Source organism: Chinchilla lanigera, unplaced genomic scaffold, assembly GCF_000276665.1.
Source record: "Chinchilla lanigera isolate Chin_1 unplaced genomic scaffold, ChiLan1.0 scaffold00054, whole genome shotgun sequence".
NCBI lineage: Eukaryota > Metazoa > Chordata > Mammalia > Rodentia > Chinchillidae > Chinchilla > Chinchilla lanigera.
Genome location: NW_004955455.1, coordinates 5660208 through 5673107, shown reverse-complemented (window position 1 = coordinate 5673107; position 12900 = coordinate 5660208). Strand labels below are relative to the sequence as shown.

The 12900-nt window shown below is 44.4% G+C and overlaps 2 protein-coding genes across 14 annotated transcripts in view; one reads left to right on the top strand and one right to left on the bottom strand.

The window, feature by feature from the left end:
• Sfi1 (SFI1 centrin binding protein) overlaps positions 1–6003 on the bottom strand; it is a 77774-nt gene extending 71771 nt beyond the window's left edge. For 3 of the 11 annotated variants that reach the window (XM_013520416.1, XM_013520415.1, XM_013520417.1), the window contains exon 1: positions 3019–3056. In XM_013520416.1, coding sequence (XP_013375870.1) covers positions 3019–3041 — 23 coding nt within the window. In that variant the 5' untranslated portion in view covers positions 3042–3056. Of the gene's footprint in view, positions 1–3018; positions 3137–4984; positions 5049–5311 lie in introns of those variants that run through there. The other 8 variants (XM_005396332.2, XM_013520414.1, XM_013520407.1 and 5 more) reach the window with 6 other exon arrangements.
• A 6561-nt stretch (positions 6004–12564) lies between these two features.
• Positions 12565–12900, top strand: part of Eif4enif1 (eukaryotic translation initiation factor 4E nuclear import factor 1) — a 48457-nt gene continuing 48121 nt past the window's right edge. For 2 of the 3 annotated variants that reach the window (XM_005396316.2, XM_005396313.2), the window contains exon 1: positions 12648–12787. The gene's annotated coding sequence lies outside the window, so the exon portion shown is untranslated. Of the gene's footprint in view, positions 12583–12647; positions 12788–12900 lie in introns of those variants that run through there. The other variant, XM_005396315.2, reaches the window with a different exon arrangement.

Here is a 12900-nt window from a genome sequence, read left to right as displayed (position 1 = left end):
AATCAAACTCAGGACCTCATGCTTGCCAGGCAGGCACTTGTGCCACTGAGCTATATCCCCAGCCCCAGTTTCTGACTTCTAAACCATAACATCATCAGTTTACCATTTATAACTGAAGATGGATGAGGCCCTGGCCACACACTGGTCATTTGTAAGAGGTTCTCCTTAACAGGATAGCTACACAGGAAATTATCTCATAGCCAGTAATGGTACAAGTGATTCCCAGCACTCTGGCAGGCTAAGGCAGGAGAATCAGAAGCCTGACAGCTACGCTGTGCTGTGCTGTGCTGTGTTTGGGAGGAAGTTCTAGAATGGCTAGCAAGGTTCCATTTTTTTTAAACACACATTAGTTACACAGGTATTTATCTTATAATAATTCATTAAGATGTACATTTTATGCTACCTTTATATATTTGCATAATATTTATCGAAAGTTTTTATTAAAAAAAAGTGTATGGCCTCAAACTTACTGCAATCCTCCTGCCTCTGCTTCCCAAGTACTGGGAATATCGGTATGTGTCATCACACCTGGATAAACTATCCAAGTTAAAAACTAAAATGATTATCACCAGGTATGGTGGCACAGGCCTGTAATCTTAGCACTCAGGAGGCTGAGGCAGGAGGATTATGAGATGAATCTTAGCTTGGGCTACATAGCAAGACCCTGTGGCAAAAAAAAAGAAAAGGGCCCTGGGATGTAGCCCAGTAGTTCAGTGATTCACTAGACAGATCTCAGCATATAAATGTATTCAAGCCTATGATTTATTGAATTAGCAGAATATAAGGCAAAATCAGCAAAAGGGGGGGGTCTAGTGGAAATCAGTACAAGCTTCCAAGAATCCTCTCCTAGTGGAGTCACATAGTTAATTCCTCCAGCGTTGAATTGCAACAACATATGTGCCTATCAGTTAAGCTTATTAGAGACTAATACTCAAAGTTTTTATGAGGTGCTGGACATGCTGGTACCCTCTGTGTAAGACCTATCAAAATTTCAGACTCCAAGAAGAGACCTTCAAAAAAAATTGACAAGCCTTTTCCGAGATCAACCAACAAAAAGAGAAGACAGAGATCACCAAAATTAAGAATGAGAAGATATTACCACTAAATTAAAAGTATAATACAGTGAACTTTATGCCAATAAATTAGATAAGATAAAAGATAAATTCCCAGAAAAACACAAATTACCAAAACTAAGTTGAGAATAGAAAATAAACATTTGATACATAGGATAATTTGAAGATGGAGTATTCACAAAAGTTGGGGTATAACGGAACCACAAGGAATAGTGCAAGCACCTGAAGCTAGTATAGGTGATGACCAAGCTGGTTATCACCTGTAGGCCCAAAAGACAAAGGGAAGGAACAATTACCAGAACCCAGAAGAGATAAAATCTGCCACATTACAAAGTGCTGTAAGCATCAGGGGAGAGGAATAGTTAACCCAAAGCACCTTAAAAGGAGGGAGACAAGGGTATAAATACCCAAGCCTCACTCCCCTCCTTCCTCTTTCCAGGAATCCCACTGACCAAGTGCAACAGGAAGCCAGAGGGTCCTAGATGCAGGAGAGTGAAGATTAGATTTGGAATGCTAAATTGAAGAGGATATCCAGCACAGAGAGATAGTGTCCCAGCTCATTTATTTTGGAAAGATTCCGAAACCTGAGGCTCAAGAACTATAATGAAACCAGACATCATGGTGCACACCTCTAATCTTATCACTGTGAGAGCCTAAAGGAGGACTGTTAAATTTAAACCTAGAGCAGGCAACTTAGCACATTCCCGTCTTAAAGAAGCAGAACTAGTGTGACAACACTGTTATGTCTTTCAGCTTCTCCCAGCATGTTGACCTGCTAACCTCCAGTGTAAGCTCCCTATTGCCCCTGCATGGTGGATACTACAACTGCTGCCACAGTAACTTTAGCATTAGGGTCAGTCTCTATATAATTGTCTCAGCCATACAGAAAAACTTCTGAAGGTCCTGTGAGGTCATATGCCCACTCCTGAGCCAATCGCTGTGTGCAGGGCAGGGGTATACTTCTGCCCAGCCAGCTGAGTCACAGGCCCACTGTTCTGAGTCTAAAAGTTGTTCAAGGTAATATCTTAGTCTCTTTCTGGCAATTTTTTTCCTTTTTTCCTAAAATAGGGTTGGATTCTGCTAATTGGAATCAAAAGAACTTTCATGCAGACTAAAAGTAACCATGATTAAAGTAGGGGAAAAACATAAGAATCAGCCAACCTTGGTGATAGAACTTTTAGTCTCCAGAAATTATCTTCACATCTACTCAAAATCAGAATTTTTCTTCAGTGCTTGGGATCAAACCCAGGGTCTTACACATACTAGATAACTGATCTGCCATTGAACCATATCGCCAGCATCAAAATCAGAATTTTATTTTATTTTTTTCAAAATCAAAATTTTGAGACCCAGGCATGGTGGCACTCAGCACTCAGAAAGTTGAGGTGGGAGGACTGCCACTGAGTTCAAGGCCAGCCTGGCCTACACAGTCAGTTTAAAGCCAGCATGAACTACAGTGAGGCCCTGCCTCAAAAATTAAAAACAAAAAATCAATTTTAATAATCGATATTTTCACATGCTTGCAAAGTTTTCTGTTTTGTTATTTTTTTTAATGGTACTGGACACTGAACTCAGCGCCTGGCACTGAGCTACATCCCCAACCCTTCTTTAATTTTTAAATGATCTCACTAAGTCACTAAATTGCCCGGCCTGGGCTTGAATTTGCAATCCTCCTGCCTCAGCCTCACAGAGTGCTGGGAATATATGCATGCTCCACCACAGCCAGTTTCAAAATGATTTTTTACTGAAAAATAATGTATAAAATATAAATTATATTACAGTTGAGAAACAAAATAGCAATGACAAAAAATCTTAACCCATACTTTCTACATTATCACTCATTACTTATGAAACTTATTTTTTTATTTTCCCTTACTACTTTTACACACAAAATGTTTACAAATCGTAATGTCAGTTATCTTTTCTGTCATGTCTTGACACTTACCTAACATCAACCTTCTTCTCCATCCTCTGCCTAACCTATTTTTTGATGAAAATTCAACCAGTGGCTTGATAATACACTTCTCAGATTACTCAGGGATCAAAGTCTTTTCCCCTTCCAACTACAAAAGAAAAGGAAGCAAAAGAATAAATTATCTGAAAAGTTACAGGTGTCACCCTTCTAGTCAGCTCTTTGCCAGCTACTTTCTTGTTCCTTCCCTTCTTAACTCAATACTAAATAAGCATAAGAGGCCTCTGACTTAAAATATTCTTTTTAAATTGCATTAAGTAATTTTCTAAGAAAAGAGTCACAATCATAAGATATGACTAGCTCCTATCCAAGCAATGTTCTAACACCTTCAACTTCCCTTCATAACAGTGCCAGTAGGGACCACGATTTCTTAATTTTTCTCCAGATTAATTTTATGGCTGTCAGCTTTATCTGTAAAAATCTTCAGGCAGTTTTTATTTAGCAGTAGATGTTACAGTGTGCAGTTTTCATTTTCAGTGGGTGATCTTTTTACCAAAAATATTCATTATGAACTAAATAACATAATTTTTATTTATTTATGAGTGCAAGGAATAGTAGTGTTGTGGGTTGAATTGGGCTCCCCAAAAAGATATGCTGATATCCTAATCTCTGATACTTATGAATGAAACCTTATTTGGAATTAGAGTCTTTTGCAGCTGATTCAGAAGTGTTCATCACATCATGTAATGTAGATAGACACTATTATTTTAACAACAAATTACCACTCTGGGAGGCTGAGGCAGGAGGATGGTTGCGAGTTCAAGACCAGCCTGGGCTACAAAGTGAGCTCAAGGCCAGCCTGAATTGCATAGCAAGACCCTGTCTCAAAAAGACCAAAAAAAAACCCCAACAAATTACTGTTTAATTACCTGGGAGAGATGAGGAAAGGAAAATTATGAGTTAAGTACTTACCTCCCATGAAAAACACTCAACACAAAGTACAAAACTAACAAATGGAGAAACATCACTATAAGAAATACTTCCAATTTATAAATTTATAAGTAACATTAAAAGAAACAGCTAGAAGAATGGAGTGGGGAGCTACTTTCTGCTACAAACTTTAAGATTAATTTTTAAACCTCATTAATTTGGAAAAACTGTAAAAATATCGAATTTTCTACAGTATTTTGCAGTTTCTTACAAAGCCAAAAAAAAAGAATGCTCTTACTAAAGGAAAACGAGGAAATTTATATTTTAAACCCCAGAATAAGTTTCAACTACTTCTTCCAAGAAGCCTTCCCTGACCCCACTACGTCTCATACTTTCCCAACACTTACGACAGTACCAATCTAAAATGCGTAGACTAGGGCCGGGGATACAGCTCAGCGGCACAAGCACCTGCCTGGCAAGTGCAAGGTCCCGCATTCCAGTGCCGGTTCCAAAATAAAATACAATGCATAGACTAGCCGGACGTGGTGCCGCATGCCTGTAATCCCAGCACTCGGGAGGCTGAGGCAGGAGGATCACTGCGAGGTTGAGGCCAGCCTGGGCTACAAAGTGAGCTCAAGGTCAGCCTGAACTGCATAGCGAGACCCTGTCTCAAAAAGAAAAGGAAAAAAAAATGCATAGACTAGAATCAAAATAGCCGGTCTCGAACTCGCAACGATCATCCTGCCTCAGCCTCCTGAGTGCTGGTATTACAGGCGTGCACGACCACGCCTGGCAAAGCAGTTTTCATAAATTACTTTAATACAGCAGTGACTGCCATCTTCATTTTATAGATAAATGCCCAATCCCTCTAGCTGTGTGGAGCTACGACTAGGACTGGAGTGCTCAAGACGTCCACCTCAACAAACACTACACACGTACACAGAGATTGACCACACGTGGAACGGCCTCCTAGTAAAATAGAAACGAAGCGCCCACCTCTCACTAGCGGGGGAATTCCGGGGCTCAATGCTAACACCCACTCGCTCGCCACGCAGCTGGGAGCCCTGACCTGATTCGTGCTCCCGCCCGCCAAGGAGCCTCGCGCGGGCTCGAACTCCGGGCTGGGGCGCACTAGCCGCGCGGAAGGATGCGGCGCCCCGGGCGAGCGACCAGCGCTGTCCAGAAGCGTCCCGGCACCGGGCGAGCTCCGCGCGCCGCTCTGCGGGTTCCGCGCGCATCTGCACGCCGAGACCAGAGCCCGCGGGGAGGCGGCATCCCTCACCACCTGCACCTTTACAAGAGGAGAAAACCCAGGCGCCACAGAAATCGCGGGGCCTAACTCGGAAGCATTTGTGCTCCCTTCCGGGCTTACAGACCGAAAAGCAGAGCCACTTACACGCTGGGGACGATCCAAACGGGCCTCGTACCTGAGCGAACCCAGCCCTCCGGCGTGGCGCCCGACAGGAGTCGCGGGGAAAACTTGCGCACCCTGAAGACCTCCCGAGGCCGGTGCAGCCCACACCAGGTTTTGGTCTTCCCGCTTCTCGGGACTTGGCTCTCGTGCTGGCCCCACCCCCGTCTCCACGGCGACGCGGCGCGCGCCAGACGCCCCGCCCCGGATGTTACAGTTCGCGCAGCCTCAGTAGCGTCGGTGATGCGCCTCTCTTTAGCCAAAGTGAAGCTGGGGCGATTCGAGGTGGGCGTGTCTGTTGAGGGCAACGCGCTGCCTGGAGACTCCTGCGGATACCTCTTCGCTTCCTTGGCCATTCGTTTCTCTCTGAGTTCAGCTTTCTACTGCTTTTCTTAGGCCAGAGGAGTGAGAGCTACTTGGGAGCGGGTCCCCTGTTTACGCCTGCCGCGGCCAAACGAGGGATTAAGCTCCGGTCAGTAGGCAGAAGCGGTGAAGTCTTCCTTCCCCAATCTTCAGAGTTTCCAGAGAATATGAGCCGGAACCGTGGATCAGGGCATGGAACTAGGAGACTGCTGCGACCTGGACCTGGACTGGGGGAGTAGGGTTCCTGCAGCCCCAGAATTAGAATTATCTTAGGCTGATATCTTCTTAACCATTGCTTTAAAATAGTTAATTATAGTAATTATATTTTTTAAAAATTTGGGTCCACTCTGATAGTGTTTTTAACACAGATGGAAGAGAGTAAGTGGAATGTTTTCGTGTACTTTGCCGTTGCGCTTTGTAAGACATCTGAAAGCACTTGAGATTTCTGCAGAGAGCAAAAGTTAGCGTTATTCGTTCAAGTGGCCGAAACATTTCACGTTAAAAATATAAAGAAAAATAACTGTTGGGTGTCTTAGGGTAGGAAATGCCAAATAATTTACATTTTTACTCCTAAAAATTTTTTTTTTTTGCTTTTTCCTGAGATAGGGTTTTGCTGTATACTTTAGACTGGTCTTGAACTGACTAGCCCACGATGGCCTTGAATTCGCAGCGATCCTCCTGCCTCAGCCTCCTGCGTGCTGAGATTACAGACATGCCACCTTAGCCGGTTTATCCTATTTTTAGGTACTGTACATGTTTTGGTTTTGGTGGTATTGGGGATTGAATTCAGCACTGAACTACATCGTTAGCCATTTTTTAAATGTTCAGACAGGGTCACACTGCATTCCCTGGGCTGGGCATGAATTTGTGATTCCCTTTCCTTAGCCTCCCACAGTGCTGGGATTACTAGGTGTGCACTACAGCTTCTGGATAACGTTAAGTTTTTTGTAATTTATAAAAAGTGGCCAGGCACAACGGCACAGGTATATAATCCTAGCTACTCCAGATGCTAAGGGGTAGGGTTCCAAATTGGAGGCTACCCGGAGCAATTTGGACCTGTCTTAGTAACAGGGGCTTAGCTGGACGTTGTGGTGCGTGCATGTTATCCCAGCACTGGGAAGGCTGAGGCGGGAAGATCGCTAAGAGTTCAAGGCCTACATCGCTAGACTCTGTCTCAAAAATAAATGAATGAATGAATGAATGAATGAATGGGCAAGGGAAGTAACTGGTGGAGTGCTTTCCTAACGTGTAAAACACTGGGTACAATCCCCAGTAGTACTTGGGGAAAAATAGATTTTAAAGAAGTCCTATGTTAGTCACAAAAGCCAATCTTTCAGGGATGATTCATCCCAAGTTATGTGACCATTTTTGGTGCATTGCATAGTCATAATACTGTAATTAATTTTACTTACTGTAACATTTGTAGGTACTTTTATACAAAAATATGCCATATTCAGGATGATACATCAGTATGCCTACTTTCTGGATTTGAGCTAACTTGCTGACACTTTATTTTTTTTATTTTTATTTTTTGGTGTTTTTTTCCAGTACCGGGAATCGAACTCACGACCTTGCGCTTGCCAGGCAGGCGCTGTGCCGCTGAACTAAATCCCCAGCCCCATGACACTTTATTCTTGTCATGTGCATTTACCACCTTCAGTTTTGATTGAGGAAGTACACAAGACATTTTCACATGAGTTTAATAAAAGTAATTACTCTTGTTGCGAAAGAGTAAAAGATAATGGTACATACATAATAGCTTAATGTCTGACTCTGTGTTAAGTATATCCCATTTATAAAATCAAAGATGTTGGGCCACGAGTGTAGCTCAGTCTCACAGTTTTTGCCTAGCATGCTCAAGTCCCTAGTTTTGATTCTCAGTACCCTGAAGCAAAACAAAACAAAAGCATGTAAAGTCCCAGCAGGGTCTAAGGTCTGCAAATAATTATCTTTGGAAAGTCCCCTTAATAATAATTTCTTTCTCAGGCTTAACCTGAAGATAGGATTCCATAGTGAAACGCCTAGCTTCTTGAAACAAGGGATTTTACACACACACACACACACACACACACACACACACGTATTGGGGATTGAACCCAGGGCCTTTGGACTGAGCTACATCCCCAGCCTATCTTTAATTTTTTAGGACAGGGTCTTGGTAAATCACTAAATGGCCAGGCTAAGCCTGAACTTCTAGTCATCCTGGTTTACCTTCCCAGAGTGCTGGATTATAGGTTTGTGTCATCAGGTCCAGTTTAGGAATCATCCTAGGAGCAAGAAAACTTAGTAGGAACAAGCCTATGTAGAGACATGCAACCTCAGCCTTTTGAGATGAAGCTTCTGAAGATGATGGCCTAGAGCTGGGGATATAGCTCAGTGACACAGTGCCTGCCTGGCAAGCCAAGGTCATGAGTTCAATTCCCAGTACAAAAAAAAAAAGGAAAAAAATGAAGATTATGGCCTACCAGTAAATCTTCATTGGCACTCTCATAATATCTGGGTTTCTAATATTTTCATTTTCTTCTTTGTCAATTTCCTCCTGACCAAACCTGTGTCTGTCTGCCAAACTTTTTTTTTGTTTTTGTTTTTTGAGACAGGGTGTTGTGTAGTTCATGCTGACCTTGAACTCACTGTGTATCCCAGGCTGGCCTTAAACTCACAGCAATCTTCCTGCCTCAGCCTCCCAAGTGCTGGTATTACAGGAGTGCACCACCACACCTGGTCCTTGTGTCAAATTTTGAATAGCCTGGTCCTAAACCAAGTTCTTACAAATATCTCATAAAGAACTAGAATAAATAATTTTTATTCTCAAAGGTATTTCCCATGCTTATATTTGAAAATTGTTACAAGAGACAGTACTTGTAATTCCAAATTATTCTTGCCATAGAGAACATGAGAAAATTATGAAATAATGATTAGCAACTAGAGAGGCACAGGTGCAAAAAGTTTCTGGGTTCCCTTTATAAGATGCTACTTTTATGGAATAATTGTCTTTTACCAGGATAAACTGAAAAGTGAATTGAGGCAAAGATTCTATATTAGACATTAAAGAAGGGCTTAGTGCAGTGGTGTTGAACCGGTGGCAGGTATGCCACAGCCAACTGTTCGTTATTATTGAAAGCTCTAAAAGAGTTGCCATAGGGGCTGGGGATTTAGCTCAGCGGCAAAGCGCCTGCCTGGCAAGCGCAAGGTCGTGAGTTCGGTTCTGCTACCAGAGAAAAACCAAAAAAAAAAAAAAAGAGTTGCCATCACTAAACTGGAGGACTCAGAATTAGTTCCAGGCCAAATCATGATAGCTATGATTGTGATAGGTTTTGTTTTGTTTTGTTTGTTTTTTCTGGTACCGAACTCACGACCTTGCACTTGTCCGGCGGGTGCTGTGCCGCTGAGCTATATCCCCAGCCCCCTGATTGTGATAGTTTTAAGACATGCTCACAGGTTCTTTGACATTCTTCTTAGATGAGTCAGCTAACTCTTTTCCTTGAATACAGGCCAGCCTTAGTGACTCCTTTCTAAGGAACAGAGAGTGGCAAAGGGCAGCACTAATCCTGAGTGACTTCAAGGCTAGCAATGCAGGGCTAGGAATATAGCTCCTTGACTGAGTTCTTGCTCAGGGTGTGTTCCACTGTAAGCCAACACCAGCGGGTAAAAGAAAAAAGCAATGCAGCAACTATCTGGCATCTCCTCTCTCTGGATACTTGCCCTTGGAATCTGAAGTACAGGCCACATTAAAAGGCCACATGTAAGTGTTTCAGCCAAAGTACCAGTGGGCCCATCTGACAGTAATCTCCAAGTACCAAACAAGTAAGTGAGATTTTAGGTGATTCCAGCCCACAGCCTCTAAGCTGTCCCAGCTGATGCTGAGCGCAGCAGAGACCAGCTGTCTCAGCTGGTAGCAGCGCAATTTACAAGTGTAGAAGCAAAATAAATACAAGTTTACACCTCTGAGTTCTGGGGTTTTGTGGCACAAGAAATAATTAGATCAGTTTATTGTTGTTTTTTGTTGTTGTGTTGTTTTTTTGTGGTGGCAAGGATTGAACCCAGGGCCTAGCACATGCTAAACCCACATTCTATCACTAAGCTACATCCCAACCCCAAGAGTTTTTGGGGGTTTTTTTGAGGTGGGATCTCACTATGCAGTTCAGGCTGGCCTCGGACTCCCAAGTGCTGGAATTACAGATATTTGGCACCATGCCTGCCAACCCCGATAATTTTTATATTAACTAACTCCTCCCACAGGCCTGAAAAGTAGATCCTGCTCTCCCTTTGACAGATGAGGAAACTAATGTTGAGTGAAGTGCCTAGCTCAGGTTTCACACTAAGTGGCAAAGAACTTAGCTTCAAGAATACCTTCTCTGGGGATATAGTGGTAGAGCATTTGCATAACATGCACAAGTTCCTAGATTTGATCCCCAGCAGAGGTGTATGGAGGTGGGAGTCTTCTGCACTCCATAATACCATATTGTTATGAAAATAAGTCCTGATTTTACATTGTTTTGCTTGAGAAGTCACAACAGGTCTTCTTTTCAGGGGATGTCTTTTTTTTTTTTTTTTCATGTACAAAAATCTACCCTTATTCATGTGCAGAAATCTACACTTACACTCCTTCTGAACTCTCCAAACCCCAAATTCCAATCTGAATTTTTTTTTTTTTTTTTTTTTTAGACAGGGTCTCAACATGTAGTTCAATCAGGCCTTGAACTCATGGAGATCCTCCTGCCTCAGCCGCCCTAGTCCTTGGACTACAAGCGTGTGCCACCATGCCCAGCTTCCAACCTGAATTTCTTGTGACTCCATTCCCTGTAGAACCACTGGCCCCAATCTCTCCTGTCCAGCAGTAGAGCACTCTTAAATGAGCACTTCTTGTCCATGTAGCCAGCTCATAGTACACTGGTAAAACGGCTGTCAGGTGATTTTATTCCATGAATTCTTCACCTAAATCACACCCTCTTGCAGCAAAGGCTTCACAAAGTTGCCACTAAATCAAGTATTTATTGAAGACTTAAGAGACATGAGTGGCAACAAAACAATGACAGTTAAGAATGACTGTCCACACAAAAGCAACAAAAAACTGTAGGCACCAAATTCAGGAAATGTTTATTTCACACAACTGCATTAAGTATATCCATTACAACAAACAACATATTGAATTATGAAGACTCCCACTACACACAACCGTGTCCATTTAAGTGCACACACGTTATTCATGCACTGTCTGTAGTGACTGGTCATTCACCAATAAGTCAAGTTCATCTGTTCACACAGGCGTTTACCTCTTGTCCAAAGGTACCTGCTTTGGTATTTACTTAATTATAATTTGTGTTAAGTGTTAATGTCAAAAATACTTATATATTCTATAATTTAGTGTGTTGCAACATGTATTAGATGTGTGTGACAATCTTTTGGGTTTTTTGTTTTTCTGTCTTTGAGACAGGGTCTCGCTATGCAGTTCAGGCTGGCCTTGAGCTCACTTTGTAGCCCAGGCTGGTCTTGAACTCGCAATGATCCTCCTGCCTCAGCCTCCTCAGTGCTGGGATTATAGACACGCGCCACCACGCCTGGCCTGACAATCTTTTGTTTGTTTTTCCGGTACCGGGGTGGCCTGACAATCTTAATTGGAACTTATTTGGGGGTAGATGTTATATTACTAGCATCCTGAAAGATCATGCTAGGGCTTATTTTCTGGTTAGGTCTTATTTGGGGGAAATATGGTAGCTAGGAGAATAGTCTTTATTTTTCCCCACTTTAAGAACAACAACAAAAAATCTTGGATTTTCGGTTGCTTTTGGGGTGCTGGGGATCAAACCCAGGGCCTCACCAGTGCCAGGCAAGTGCTCTATCACCAAGTTACATCCCTAGCTCAGGAATCTTGGTTTTTAAAATAAAAACTGGTAACTGCTTGATCCACCTACAATGTGTCTGTATAGGCTTAAAAAAATTTCCTCTGCCCTTTTGAAAAGTTTTAATTAAAAAAAAAAAAGAAAAGGTTGTGTGGGGCTTTTCACCCACCTTGTTCTATTTAATCTTGACAACTGCCCTGTAAGTGGATTACCATCTTTCCATTTTTCTGATGAAAGAAAAGTAGACTTTGCTGTTCTTTAACGAAATATTGTTTCTCCCCACGCCGATGCATCATTTCACAATAACCCTGGGCAGAAATGGTGGCTCGAGATACAACCGTAGGCCGGTTAATGTGTCCTCCTGCTCAGCTCAGCAGTTCTTCGCGCTGCTCACATACTGTGTTTGCACTTCTGTGCCCCACTGTCCACTTAAATCTCGATACTACTTGCCAAGCGCCTGACATTCGCTCATTTTCTCCCAACTACATTCGCGCTTCCCCTTCTCGGGTGGGCTGATTTAGGAAAGATTAGACCGTGCGCGACAAAGACCATTTCAATGAATCTGTCAGTCATCCTTACCTGTATCTAAGGGAACTGTAACGAGCTTACTTAGGAAGAATGAACCCAAGATCACACCACTAGTACACAATACAGCTGAGTTCCCGTAACTCAGGTTCCCCACGGTGAAGCCCCAGCGGCCACGGCGCCAGCGGACAAGCAGCAGATCTCGGCCCACCTAGCACAGCGTGGCGCGTGTCTCGGGCCCCTAGTAGCACCCGTCCCGCCGCCTCCTCACGCGTGGGAACACGGCGCCCTCCCCGGGGCTGTCCGTGGAGACCGCCTGAGCGCACGGGGGCGAACTTCCGCTCCCCCAGCCGCGGCTTCCTCCCGGCCGAGCCTCGAGTCTCCTTCCGGCCGCTTTCTCCCGACCTCTGGGCCCGCGCAGGGGCCAGGGCCCGGGCAGCGCGCCCTAATGTTTCTCTTTTCCGCCCGGCACCGCTACAGCCACCTCACATCCGGGCGCGCAGCGGCGAAGGCGGGGCTGGGGCCCGGGTGCGTGGAGGGAGTTATTAGGAGGAAGGGGGCGGGAGAGGAGGGGCCGGGGGCCGGGCTGCTGTTACGGCGGCTGAAGAGAGACAGCCTGAGCGGGTGGGGGGGGGAGAGCCAAGGCCGCTGGGAACAACGCTGGGACCGGAGCGGGCGGCGGGGAGGGGAGCGGCGGCCGAGGCCAGGGGCCGCCGTGCGGCGGAGGCATCGAGTAAGGGTCTGGCGGCAGGGTCAGGGGTCCGTGCGCGGGGCCTGCGGGGGTGCTCCTGGGGGCGCGAGCGCGAGTGCTGCGGCGCGCGCGGGTGGCGGGCAGGGGCTAGAAAC